The sequence below is a fragment of the Carlito syrichta genome, unplaced genomic scaffold (genome assembly GCF_000164805.1).
Source record: "Carlito syrichta isolate Samal-C Ts95f unplaced genomic scaffold, Tarsius_syrichta-2.0.1 Scaffold113622, whole genome shotgun sequence".
Lineage (NCBI taxonomy): Eukaryota > Metazoa > Chordata > Mammalia > Primates > Tarsiidae > Carlito > Carlito syrichta.
In genome coordinates, this window is record NW_007057718.1 from 14,454 (window position 1) to 28,154 (window position 13,701).

The following is a 13,701-nucleotide window of genomic DNA, read 5'->3' on the forward strand; positions in this document are numbered from 1 at the left end:
TGCACTCCAGTCTGGACGACAGAGTGAGACTCCAACTCAAAAAAAAAAAAAAAAAATTAACTGGGCATAGTAGCGTGCACCTGTAGTCCCACCTCCTTGGGAGGCTGATGTGGAAGGATCACCTAAGCCTAGATGAAGGCTGGTGAGCCCTGATTGTGCCACTGCAGTCCAGCCTGGGCAACGAGTGAGAAAATTGATCAAATCAAATAAATTTTAAGTATTTAACTGTACAATTTAAAAATGAAAGTACTGCATGTACCTGGTTTTTAAAAAGAATCAGTTGAGAAAGACTTACAAGAAGTACTTCATCTGGCCAGGCGTGGTGGCTCACACCTATAATCCCAGCACTTTGGGAGGCCACGGTGAGAGGGTTGTCTGAGCCCATGGTTTGAGACCAGCCTGGGCCACTTGGCGAGACTTCATTTCTACAGTAAATAAAAAAATTAGGTGTGGTGGCGCATGCCTGTAGTCCCAGCTAGTTGGAAGTCTGAGGTGGAAGGATCACCTGAGCCCAGCAGGTCAAGGCCGCAGTGACTGTGAGCATGCCACTGCATTCCAACCTGGGTAACAGAGTGAGCCTAGGTCAAAAAAAAAAAAAAAAAAAAGAAGTACTTCATCTAATGCTGATGCACACTAAGGTGGGAGAACCACTGGTTTAGCTAAAAGGACGTAGAACTTGGCATCAACAAACCTGGTCTCAGATACCTGTTACATCTTTTTCTAATAGTGTGAGTTTGAGTGAATTGCATACCCTCCATAATGTTAGCTTCCTTATTTTCACAATGGAGATCATACATTATAGCAGTGACGCCCAATCGTGTTGATCTCAGGACTTCTTTATGCTCTTTTTTTCTGAGATAGGATCTCACTCTGTCACCCAGTCTGGAGTGCAGTATTGTAATCATAGGTCACTGCAATCTCAAACTCCTGGACTCAAGGGATCCTCCCGCCTCAGCCTCCTGAGTAGATGGGACTATAGGTGTGTGCCACCATACCCAATTAATTTAAAACTTTTTTTGTTTGTTTTTTTTGGGGTTTTTTTTGAGTTGGAGTTTCACTCCGTCGCCCAGACTGGAGTGCAGTGGCCGCTCCCGGCCACCGCAGCCTCTATCCACTGGGCTCTGGCGATCCTTCCGCCTCAGCCTTCCGAGTAGCCGGAATTACAGGCGTGCGCCACCACACCTGGCTCATTTTTTATTTATTGTAGAGATGAGGTCTCACCAAGTTGCCCAGGCGGGTCTTGAACCCATGGGCTCAGGCAGTCCACTCACCTCAGCCTCCCAAAGGCACAGGATTACAGGCTGAGCCACCGAGCCCAGTTAAAACTTTTTTTTTTTTTTTTTGGCAGAGACAGAGTCTTGCTATGCTGCCCAGATTGGTCTTGAACTCCTGGCCTCAAGTGATCCTCCTGCCTTGTCTTCCCAAAGTGCTATGATTATACACACAGGCCTGTTCCTGGGCCTCTTTTATACCCTTAAAAGCTATATCCTGCCGGGCTCGGTGGCTCAGCCTATAATCCCGTGCCTTTGGGAGGCTGAGGTGAGTGGATTGCCTGAGCCAACGGGTTCGAGACCCGCCTGGGCAGCGAGACCTCATCTCTACAATAAATCAAAAAAACCAGCCGGGCGTGGTACGCATGCCTGTAATTCCGGCTACTTGGAAGGCTGAGGCGGAAGGATCACCAGAGCCCAACAGGTCTAGGCTGCGGTGGCCAGGAGCAGCCACTGCACTCCAGTCTGGGCGACAGAGTGAGACTCCAACTCAAAAAAAAAAAAAAAAAAACAAGTTATGAAGCACTCTGGAGAGCTTTGGTTTTATAGGTTACATCTATCGACATTCACTTGCCACAAATAAAAACTGAGACATCTTAAAATATTTAATTCATTTAAAAATAACAACCTACTACAAGTTAATATAAATAACATTCTTTTGAAAAATAACTTCATTTTCCAAAACAAATGAACCTTTAGAGGAAGCATGGTCTTATTTTACATTTTTGCAGATCCCTTTGATGTCTGGCTTACTACAAGACAGCTGACTTCTCAGATCTGCATTCAGTTTGTTGCAATGTCACATATCATGTAGCCTTTGGAATACTCCACTGTATCCTCATGAGAGAATAGGAGTAAAATGGGCAAATTAATGTCTTTAAATTATGAAAGCAGTTTTATACCTTTCAGGGATCCTGGGACCACATTTTGAGAACTGGTGTACTAGAGGGATATTATAAGCGTTAGAATAAATATGTCCAGCACATAGTAGGTGCTCAATAAATGGCAGCTATTATAACTGTGGGTAGTTCAGGAAGAGAAATGTAGTCCTTAGGGTATACCAGGAAAAACAAAGCAGGGCCCGAACTAGGTGGGGTGAGGTGCTAGGCAAGTTATCAGAACAGGAAATCTGAAACAGGGACAGAGACTAAAACCCTGGTGTGTGAACCCTGGCCTGTGAGCCCTGTTATCTGAACAAGGATCTGGTAAGGCAAAGGAACCACAGCTCAGGGGAGGAGAGTCCTGGTCAGCCTCAGTCCCGGTGACCCACTTTGAGTAAACCAGAAAAATGGCTGGCTATGAAACCCCCAGTAGGGAAGGGCTGAGGCTGCTCAGATGCCTCCTGCCTAGGTCAGGACCACCTGGGAACTTAGAGGGGGCTGCTGAGCTGCAGAGTCCCGAGGAAGGTTGAGCTAGGATTCCCTTGGTGGGTACACCCCTTGGACAGAGTTCTGTCTTGGGTCCAGAGGGAGGAGGTTCAGGTGTCGCTTTTGGGCAGTCGGTGAGCTGCAGACCCTAGGTGATCCAGGGGAACATAGTGAAGAGCCTGGTGGGGTGGGAGACTGGAGGAGACGGAGGCCGCTTCATGGAAGCAGTGTGAGGAGGCAGGCCTTGGTGCAGAGGGGACCTAGAGAGGGCATCTTCAGCTGGATGTGTACTAGGGGCCACCATTGAGGTGTGCTCGGAGAGTGAGGGAGAAGGTTCTGGGGAGTTAGGATTAGACCAAGGGGGCTGGGAAAATGGGAACTGGAGGCAGATCAGGGCTGAAGTAGCCAATCTGAGAGCCCACTCCCATCAAGCCAGTTGTTAACTTATTGAGCACCTACTAGTGTCGGGACTGGGCTGCAAAAGTAAAGCCGACATTGTCTCTGGAGAGCGACAGGAAAACCAACTGCCCTGTACGCAGTGGGGAAAATCTAGGCAAAGTGCTGTGGGCCACTGAGGAGCCACCAGGGGAGATGGGATGTTTCCAATTATCTAAGGGGTTCAGTAATCCAGTCATTAACGTCAGCTAGTCCCACCCTGTGGAGCGAGGGTGGAGCTGTTCTCTGTGGGTCAGAGTTGAACTGAGGCCCTCCATGGTCTTCGATCGTGCTCCCTTTTCTGGGGAGTGGGAGGCTATTAGGTGAGAGGAGAGAAAGGGCCTAGCCCTTGCCCCTGGTTTGTTTCCATCCTTAACCCGAAACCTTTCCCTCCTCCCAGTTTGGCAACAATCCCTTCTCTTCCCTGGCCGGGAACTCCGACAGCTCGTCCTCCCAGCCTCTGCGGACTGAGAATCGAGAGCCCCTCCCTAACCCCTGGAGCCCCTCGCCCCCCACCTCCCAGGCCCCCGGGTCCGGTGGGGAGGGCACCGGAGGATCGGGGACCAGCCAGGTGCACCCGACAGTCTCGAACCCCTTTGGGATCAATGCGGCTAGCCTGGGGTCAGGTATGTCCTAGGGTGGAAGGAGCTTAGTGGGGTCACCAGGGCAGCCCCTCTGCCCCAGGCCTGAATGGGGCTCATACTGCTCCAGGATATTGAAGACAGAGGTGAGACTATTAAAGCCCTAGAAGAGGCTCTGCCATTGGGGGTAGTGTCCCCACTTCAGAGGGAGAGGGCTGGTTCTGGCCATGTCCTGATGTCCCCGGAAGTGATCTAAGTAATGGCTCATGAGAAAACCAGGCCCCACCTCCTAAGCTCCTTGATCACCTCTGGTACTAACCAGTGTAAATGGGTCAGATTGCCGGGTGGGGGAGGGGGTTGGAGAGGAATCGGGTCAGATGTGGGATAGGCAGATGTGAGGCTGGGGAAAGGAGTGTGCAGGGCCGTCGTGTAAAGAAATACAGAAATACAAGTTACGCATTGTACAGACTCAGGCAATGCCCCATTTATCTGGACTGTGACTGCACACGTGGCTCTGGGATGTCTTTGGCAGATGCCTAATCTCTGCATTCTGGGGGATGTCTTGATTGGGAAAGTCCCTTCCCCTCTGTGTGCTCCAGTTTCCTTATTTGTAAAATAACTGGAACTTGATCCATGGTTTTTCAATTGTGCTCCTGGGTCCTGGGTGGTCCTCATCTCCAAGATGAGGGGAAACCAAATGGGAGAGTCTCCTGGCCTCCTGCCCTGGCTCCAGTCAGACCATCAACATACTTGATCTCTGAGTGAGATCTGTCTTGAGGAAAGGGTCTCGGCTGCTAAGACAGGCTTGAGAACCATTGATCTAGGTGATACTCATCACTGCTTTCCAAATTGGACATGATCTGAGCTTGTGGCACAACAGTCCAGAGGGGCAGAAGTCAGATCCAGTTTCTAGTTGGCTTGTCCTTAGCAAAGTAGATGAGAAAGGGACCAGGCCAAAGCAGGGTGAGATGACCTTGGAGACAGGAGAGGCCTGGACCCATGCCACAGTCCTTAGGTGCCCATTTGCCCATACCTTTTCTGAGTTTTGTAACCACTCAGTGTCTGAAGTGAGGTAGATTGAAATTAGGCATCCAGGTTCCAACTAGACCCCTTCTCTCCTGTCTCGTTTTGTGTTTTCCTTCTTGTCATAGGGATGTTCAACAGCCCAGAAATGCAGGCCCTCCTCCAGCAGATCTCTGAGAACCCCCAGCTGATGCAGAATGTGATCTCCGCCCCCTACATGCGCAGTATGATGCAGACGCTTGCCCAGAACCCTGACTTCGCTGCTCAGGTATCAAGCTGGCACAAGGGGAGTAGTGTTGGGGATGGAGCTCCCCCTGACTGGGGACAGTTTCTTGGGTGGACAAAATGTGCTCTGGAGCCAACCTGCCTGGGTTTGTATTCCAAGCTCTGACACTTCTCAGCTCTGTGAGCTAAGCAAGTGACTTAACCTCCAGGTTTCCTCATCTGCAAAATGGGAATAACTAGTTCCCACCACACAGAATTGTGAGGATGAAAGGAATTAATACATGTCAAGTGCTTAGAACATGGCATGTCACACAGTAAGCACTATGTATAGTAAGTCCCCTGCATACAAACGAGTTCCTATCCAAGAGCATGTTCGTAAGTCCAACTTATTCATATGTCCAACAAAGTTATTCTAGGTACCCAACTAACACAATCAGCTATATAGTACTGTACTGTAATAGGTTTATAATACTTTTTACACAAATAATACATAAAAAACCAACAAGAAAACAAAACAGCCGCTTGTAGAGGATGCATACACGTGACAGTGTACACCAGACACGTGAATTATCTTATGTGATTGGACATCCAAACGCATGTTAGCATCTATGAAAGTCCGCAACTTGAAGTTTCGTTTGTAGGTTACTGTCCTTGGAACTGTTAGCCCTCATCATTGTCACCATCATCAGACCCAGGACTGAGCAGCCTGACCCTGATAACTCCTCATTGCCCAGAGCTTGATTCCATTTCCTCTCACTGTACCAAAGTATCAAAGTATCCTCAGGATACCTTGAGATCCTGGAAATGCTAGCCTGATTTCTTACAGTGGTGAGGTGCCCAGGGAGTCTGAGGCTGTGGGGGAATTCTTGAGAGTGGAAAGGCCCAGGCCTCCCCTATTCCTTTCCCTGCCAGATGATGGTGAATGTGCCGCTTTTCGCGGGGAACCCGCAGCTGCAGGAGCAGCTCCGCCTGCAGCTTCCAGTCTTCCTGCAGCAGGTGAGTGAGGAGCCTGGAGGCTGGGGAGGGGGGCAAAGGGTGCAAATTAAGGTCGGGGCAGAGTTTGACTCTGGACTGTGGTTGAGGCTGCCTCCTCTTTCCTCCTGCCTCCTGATACCTTTCTCTGCTCATTTCCCACCAGATGCAGAACCCGGAGTCGCTCTCCATCCTCACCAATCCCCGTGCCATGCAGGCATTGCTGCAGATCCAGCAGGGACTGCAGACCTTGCAGACTGAGGCGCCCGGGCTGGTACCCAGGTGAGGGGGCAGCAAGGTTCCGGCCACCCCTCCCCTCAACTCTTCTCTCTGCCACTCTGAGCAACCTTGGTGTCTCTGAGATTCTGTCTTCTTCCTGGAACTCATGTTCCCGTTTCTTTCTCGGATGCCATCTCCCCCCCCTTGATCTCTCCTGCCCACAGCCTTGGCTCCTTTGGGATGTCCCGTCCCCCAGCCCCCTCGGCAGGCAGCAATACCGGGTCTGCGCCTGAGGCCCCCACCTCCTCACCAGCCACGCCAGCCTCATCTTCTCCCACGGGGGCTTCCAGTGCCCAGCAGCAGCTCATGCAGCAGATGATCCAGCTTTTGGCTGGAAGTGGAAATTCACAGGTACATGAGGCAGCGGGGGCTGGGACAACCGCTTCCATCCTGGGAAGTGCTGAGGGTAACAATAGAGAAGTGGCAGCAGGGCAGGCTTTAAAGCCAGGTCCTGCTCTGCTAGCTCCAAGCCTTGGGCTGGTAACTAATCCTCCCTGAGTTCAGCATCCACAGATGGAAATGGAGAGGAGACTAGGAACAGCACTCATGTGGGCTTGGTACTCCTCAAATGTTTTCTTTTTCTTTTTTTTTTTTTTTTTTGAGTTGGAGTCTCACTCTGTTGCCCAGGCTGGAGTACAGCGGCATGCTCACGGCCACTGCAACCTCAATCTGCTGGGCTCCAGCGATCCTTCTGCCTCAGCCTTCCAAGCACCTGGAACTATAGGCACCTGCCATCACGCCCAGCTAAATTTTTTATTTATTGTAGAGATGAGGTCTCACCAACTTACCCAGGCTGGTCTCAAACCTGTGGGCTCAGGTAATCCTCTCGCCTCCTCCTCCTCAAGTCCTAGGATTATAGGCATGAGCCACCACGCCCAGCCTTCAGATGCTTTCTGCATGAGATTTCCTCTGCCTCGTTCCTCAATAGCCATATGAGAAAGTTATTATTATTTCTGTTACAGGTGGGGGAAAATGAGGCCCAGAGAGGTAAAGTGACTTGCTCATTTATATAGCTACTAGGTAATGGAGCCAAGATTCAAACTGGCATTCTGCCTCCAGAATCTACACTTGAACCACTGTGTTATTCCACTTTTTAGATTACAGGATTATTTTGATGATTAAAGCAGTTTCTGGCCAGGTGCGTTGGCTCAAGCCTATAATCCCAGCACTTTGGGAAGCCGAGGTGAGAGGATTGCCTAAGCTCAGGGGTTCGAGACCAGCCTGGGCAACTTGGTGAGGCCTCATCTCTACAGTACATCAAAAAATAAGCCAGACATGGTGGCGCATGCCTGTGGTTCCAGTTACTTGGAAGGCTGAGGCGGAAGGAGCGCCTGAGCCCAGCAAGTTGAGGCTGTGGTGGCCATGAGCATGCCTCTGCACTCTAGCCTGGGCGACAGAGTGAGTCTCCAACTCGAAAAAAAAAATGCAGCTTCCATTTCTAAAACTCTGTAGAGGCAGATTATGGGAGGTTAGGTGACTAGAGCCTGGGACCACAAAGACAAGACCAGGAGCTTGAGGAAGGAACAGAGATGACCTCAATGAGCCTCCTAATCCTTCTCTGACTTCTCTGTGACTCATCCGGATAAACCATTCAACAAAAATGTGTGTGTACCCAAGTCTGCGGAAGGCACAGAGAGCTTCAGTAGCTTCCAGTCTCGCTTAAATTCTGTGGACTGGGATGAGAAGCAACCTGGATCCCTGGAAAGGGCGTTTGTGCTACAAGTCAGAGGCCCTTGGTGACTGACTTGCTCTGTGACCCTAGCCAAGTCCGTCCTTTCTCTAGATTGAACCCTCCTAGCAACACCAGGCAGACTGTGACTCCTGGGCTCCTTCTAGCTCTAAGAACCTTTGAGTCATGACCTAGACTCGTGCTTCCCAAACATCCCTTGGGCACACATTTACAGGAGATCTGATTTTTTTTTTTTTTTTTTTTTGAGTCAGAGTCACACTGTCACCCAGGCTGGAGTGCTATGCACTCTCACAGCCACCACAGCCTTGCCTTGCTGGGGCTCAGGTGATCCTTCCACCTTAGCCTTCCAAGTAGCTGGAACCAGGAACCATAAACATGTACCACCATGCCCAACTAACTATTTTTTTTTTTTGAGTTGGAGTCACACTGTCGCCTAGGCTGGAGTGCAGTGGCATGCTCACAGCCACTGTAGACTCAACCTGCTGGGCTCAGGTGAGCTTTCTACCTCACCTTTCCAAGTAGCTGGAACTACAGGCATGTGCCACCATGCCTGGCTAATTCTTTGATTTATTGTAGAGATGAGGTCTCACCAAGTTACCCAGACTGGTCTCAAACCCGTGGGCTTAGGCAGTCCTCTCTCCTCAGTCTCCCAAAGTGCTGTGATTATAAATGTGAGCCACTGTGCCCAGCCTTACCCTTTTGATTTATTGTAGAAGCGAGATCTCGCCGAGTTGCTCAAACTGGTTTTGAACCCGTAGACTTAGGCACTCCTCTTGCCTCTACCTCCCAGTGTGCTGGGATAACAGGTGTGAGCCACCATACCTGGCCTTACAGGAGGTCTTTACTAGAGTGTCCAGAATGAAAAGCCTTCTCTCATAAATAACTGTGTTTGTTGATCAGTTAAACTCAGTTTCTTTCCTGGGACTCCTCTCTGTCCTTTATTACAGCTGCATGAGTGATGGCTGTCAGGAGGGGACTTGGAGGACAAGTTGAGCATGCACTTTATGTGACCACAGGGTGTTTTGCTCTTGGATCTCCTGTTCACATCTCCAGAGTGTTTGTGGAAAGCAGTTAGGAATATAAGCTGATCAAGGCCTGTCCATTACTTTAAAATCTTAGGAAAGCTATCCCGGCCGGGCTCAGTGGCTCAGCCTATATTCCCAGCACTTTGGGAGGCCGAGGCAAGTGGATTGCCTGAGCCCATGGATTTGAGACCAGCCTGGGCAACTGGTGAGACCTCATCTCTACAATAAATAAAAATTTAAGCCAGTCGCGATTGCTCACGCCTATAATCCCAGCATTTTGGGAGGCGGAGGTGCGAGGATTGCCTGAGCCCACAGGTGTGAGACCAGTCTGGGCAACTTGGCCAGATCTCATCTTGACAATAAAAAAAAAAATTAGCTGGGTGTGGTAGCATGCACCTATAGTTCAGCTTCTTGGAAGGCTGAGGCGGAAGGATCGCTAGAGTTCAGCAGGTCGACACTGAGGTGTCCTTGAGCGTGCCACTGCACTCCAGCCTGGGCGACGAATGAGACTCCACCTCAAAAAAAAAAAGAAAAGAAAAGAAAGAAAGCTATCCTATGCCTGGTTATTTGGTGACTTGAGGCCTGGGCTCCGTGTGCAGGCCTACTGATTGACTCTGAGGATGCTGGGGAAAACAGATCGGCCCTTGGTGGGTCCTGTGCCCACTTCACGAGGCCTGTCCCTTACAGGTGCAGACACCAGAAGTGAGATTTCAGCAGCAGCTGGAGCAGCTCAACTCCATGGGCTTCATCAATCGCGAGGCCAACCTACAGGCTCTGATCGCCACAGGAGGGGACATCAACGCAGCTATCGAGAGACTTCTGGGCTCCCAACTCTCCTAAGTCCACAGCCCACACCGCCTGCCTCTCCCTCCCTCCATGTCAGCATTTGGTTTCTTTGTCAGCCCTTGCCCTCTGCAGCTTGTCATCCCTTCTGTCTTCTCCCTTGTCCTCTCCGGAAAGCAGGATGACTTTTGAGGCTGGGCCCCCCCCAGCTCTGTCTGAGAACTATGGATTTGCTGCTGCATCTCTAACAGAGTCTTCTCTCCTTGTCCTCCTTGAGCAGGGCTATTTACACAATTTTCACAGTCTGTTGATTGACCCTACCTCCTTGCCCCATAGCACCGTTTGCAATCTTCAGACGACTCCGTGGCAGTGCCGAGTGGAAGGAGGCCCCAACCGCCTGGTTTACTGGAACAGTCTTCCATCTGCAGCCCTAGGGTTTTCCTTGTCTTATGTTTACTTCTGGTAACTCTCCTTCCTTCGTCTTCTCTCCACCCCCACCCCCAACCCAACCAATGCTAGAATTTCACACTCGGAAGGAGGGGCAGGTGAAACAGGCTGTGATTTCCCTTCTTAACCTTTATTCTGGTCACTTCATCCAGAACTTTCTCACAGGCTCTGTTGGGATTTCCAGGGCAAGGGGAAGATGCCTGTTCTCCCTGTCTGAAGAGGAAGATAAGATACAGCCCCCTGGACAGGAATTAACAACAGCTGGTGTGAAAGAGGAGGGAATGGGGGAGATAGCCTGAGTGAAGGACCTGGAAGCTGGAACTGACTGCTGGGGAGTGGAAGCAGAAAGGAGAGTCTAGGCCCAGGCCTGACAGGAGGTGCAGATGGAATTTGAATTGAAGGAGCTCAATTAAACTAAGCGCTGTGACCCACAAGGGATCATATTGGCTTCATTTCTGCAAACACACAAGCCTATCCATACACACACACATTTCCCTGAAGCCCTTCAAAAGATAGGAAGCGGGTTGAGGACTGTCCCAGCAGTGAAGAAGTGTGCCTGTGTGTGTGCACATGGGCATGCACACATGAGTTGGATGGGGAATGGGTTCTGTTAGTTTCTGGTTTGACTTTCTCTCCTGCCAGAGACAAGGAGGAAAAAGGGCCAGTCCAGGGCAGGAGTACATATCCAGGACAGCTAAGTTCCTTGGGACTGTGGGTGCTGGGTAACCCAAAGGCAGTGTAGACACCCTGTCTGAAGCTGTGAGGGCAGTGACAAGCACTCCTATCACCCCTTGCTGTTTTGGGAGGCTGGTAAAGGGCTTTTCAGTTCTTCATGGTTTCCCTCAGGCCAGAAAGTTCTATTTGAGGAAGGAGAGGAGAGGGTGGCAATGATGTCTTTGATCTAGAATTGGACATTGCTCTGTTGGAGCACAGAGAAGGCTCATGTCACCTCTTCCCTCTGCTGCTTGAACCAGCTGCTGGGAGGACCCAAGCCTGAGAATATAGAGGCGAGAGGAACAGATTTTGTCCAGCCGGGAAAGGGTCCCAAGCAGTCAGAGAGGATATCTTTCCCTCCCTACCTCCCCCAACTCCCACATTGGCCTTTGTAAATAAATGGTGTGGTCTTTGTTGTGAGTGTGTGTTGCTATTTCTTTTCTGAGGAAGGAGAGGCCCGCTGAAGACACCCTCTTGGCTTTACGGGGCACAAAGTGAGACCTAGAGGAATTTGAAGTTTGGTTCAGTTATCACAAGTGTTAGGAAACCTTGAAGGTTAAGAGACAACTGATCATGGGAGTTTAGGAATGGGGAGGATTGCATTAATTGGTTCCCCATCCTTAGACCATAAGATGTCTGAGCTTCCCCCACCCATAGGTCATGTGTAGAAGACGAATATATGAAGTGATGGGAAAATGGCTAGGTTATTAACCTCCATCTTCTGATCTTGAGGCGAGACTGCCCTCTCCTTACCTCAGGTTAAAAAAAAAAATGTGGAGCCGGGCTCAGTGGCTCAGCCTGTAATCCCATGCTTTGGGAGGCTGAGGTGAGTGAATTGCCTGAGCCCATGGGTTTGGGACCCACCTGGGCAACTTGGTGAGACCTCATCTCTACAATAAATCAAAAATTAGCTGGGCGTGGTAGTGCACGCCTATAGTTCCAGCTACTTGGAAGGCTGAGGTGGAAGGATCGCTGGAGCCCAGCAGGTTGAGGCTGCGGTGGCCGTAAGCGGCCACTGCACTCCAGTCTGGGCGACAGAGACTCAAACAAAACAAAAAAAAAAAAATGGGCTGGGCTCAGTGGCTCGACCTGTAATCCTAGCACTTTGGGAGGCCAAGGTGAGTGGATTGCCCAAGCCCGTGGATTTGAGAACAGCCCGGGTAACTTGGCGAGACCTCGTCTATACAATAAATCAAAAATTAGCTGGGTGTGGTAGCATGCACCTGTAGTTCCAGCTACTTGGAAGGTTGAGGCGGAAAGATCGCTGGAGCCCAGCAGATCGAGGCTGCGGTGGCCAGGAGTATGCCATGCACTCCAGTCTGGGCAACAGTGAGACTCCAACTCAAAAAAAAAATAAATTAGCCGGATGTGGTAGCAGGTGCCTGTAGTTCTGGCTACTCGGAAGGCTGAGGCAGAAGGATCACCGGAGTCCAGGTCGACACTGGGGTGACCGTGAGAGTGCCACTGCACTCCAACCTGGGCAACAGAATGAGACTCGCAACTCAAGAAAAAAGGAACAAGCTAGGCACAGTGGTTCATGCCTATAATCCCAGCATTTAGGAAGGCCTAGGTGAGAGGGTTGCCTGCGCCCAGGGGTTTGAGACCAGATCGGGTAGCTTGGTGAGACCTTGTCTCTACAATAAATCAAGAAACTAGCCGGGTGTGGGGGCGCACACCTATAGTTTGGCTACTTGGAGAGCTGAGGTGGAAGGATCGCTGGAATCCAGCAGGTCAAAGCTGGGGTGGCTGTGAGCATGTCACTGCACTCCAGCCTGGGCAACAGAGTGAGACTCTGATCCCCCTCCCCAACCAAAAAAAAGAACTTTGTTAAGTTCACATGATTAGTGGTACAGTCAGGTTTAGCCTTAGACCTCAAGATTAATAACTACTGGCTGGGTGCAGTGGCTCAGCCTTGTAATCCCAGCACTTTGGAAGGCCGAGGCGAGTGGATTGCCTGAGCCCGCAGATTCGAGACCAGCCCAGGCAACTTGGCAAGACCTGTCTCTACAATAAAAACAAAACAAAAAATTAGCTGGGCGTGGTAGCGCACACCTGCAGTTCCAATTACTTGGAAGGCTGAGGCGGAAGGATCTCTGGAGCCCAGCAGGTTGAAGCTGGGGTGGCTGTGAGTGTGCCACTGCACTCCAGCCTGGGCAGCAGAGTGAGACCCCAACTTATAGAAAATAAAGTAAAAGAGAAAGAAGATTCACCTCCCCAAGGTAGGGAAGGGGGCCAAAGCCAGGAAGCATAGCGACAGCCATAGCTCAAAGAACACATGGCTACTCCAGAGTCTAGTAAGGCAATGACCTCACTAGAAATTTTAAAGCCTGGCTGAGGTGGGAGGACTACTTGAGATCAGGAGTTTGAAAATAGCCTGCAAAAGATTCTATCTCTACAAAAAAATTATTTCTAAAAATTAGGTGGGTTGGCCAGGCACGGTGGTTCACGCCTGTAATCCCAGTACTTTGGGAGGAGAAGGTGAGAGGATTGCCTGAGCCCACAGGCTCAAGACCAGCCTGGGCAACTTGGTGAGACCCCTGTCTCAACAATAAATCAAAAACTTAGCTGGGCTTGGTGGCATGCACCCGTGATTCCAGCTACTTGGAAGGCTAAGGCAAAAGGATCACCTGAACCCAGCAAGTCAAGGCTGCAGTGGTCATGAGCGTGCTACTGCACTCCAGCCTGGGCAACAGAATGAGACTCTGACTTGAAAAAGTATTTTATTTTATTTTTTTGAGTTGGAGTCTCACTCTGTCACTTAGGCTGGAATGCAATGGCACGCTCACGACCACCCCAACATTGACCTGCTGAGCTCTGGCAATCCATCCACCTCAGCCTTCCAAGTAGCCAGAACTACAGGTACGCACTACCATGCCTGGCTTTTTTTTT

General features: G+C 50.3%; 1 protein-coding gene across 1 annotated transcript in view; it reads left to right on the forward strand.

Annotated features, from left to right (window-relative positions):
* Nucleotides 1-11,232, forward strand: part of UBQLN4 (ubiquilin 4) — a 23,117-nt gene extending 11,885 nt beyond the window's left edge. The window contains exons 6-11 of the mRNA XM_008071982.2: nt 3,474-3,699; nt 4,806-4,945; nt 5,815-5,898; nt 6,041-6,156; nt 6,318-6,504; nt 9,556-11,232. Coding sequence (XP_008070173.2) covers nt 3,474-3,699; nt 4,806-4,945; nt 5,815-5,898; nt 6,041-6,156; nt 6,318-6,504; nt 9,556-9,708 — 906 coding nt within the window. The 3' untranslated portion in view covers nt 9,709-11,232. The remainder of the gene's footprint in view (nt 1-3,473; nt 3,700-4,805; nt 4,946-5,814; nt 5,899-6,040; nt 6,157-6,317; nt 6,505-9,555) is intronic.
* The last annotated feature ends 2,469 nt before the right edge of the window (nt 11,233-13,701 follow it).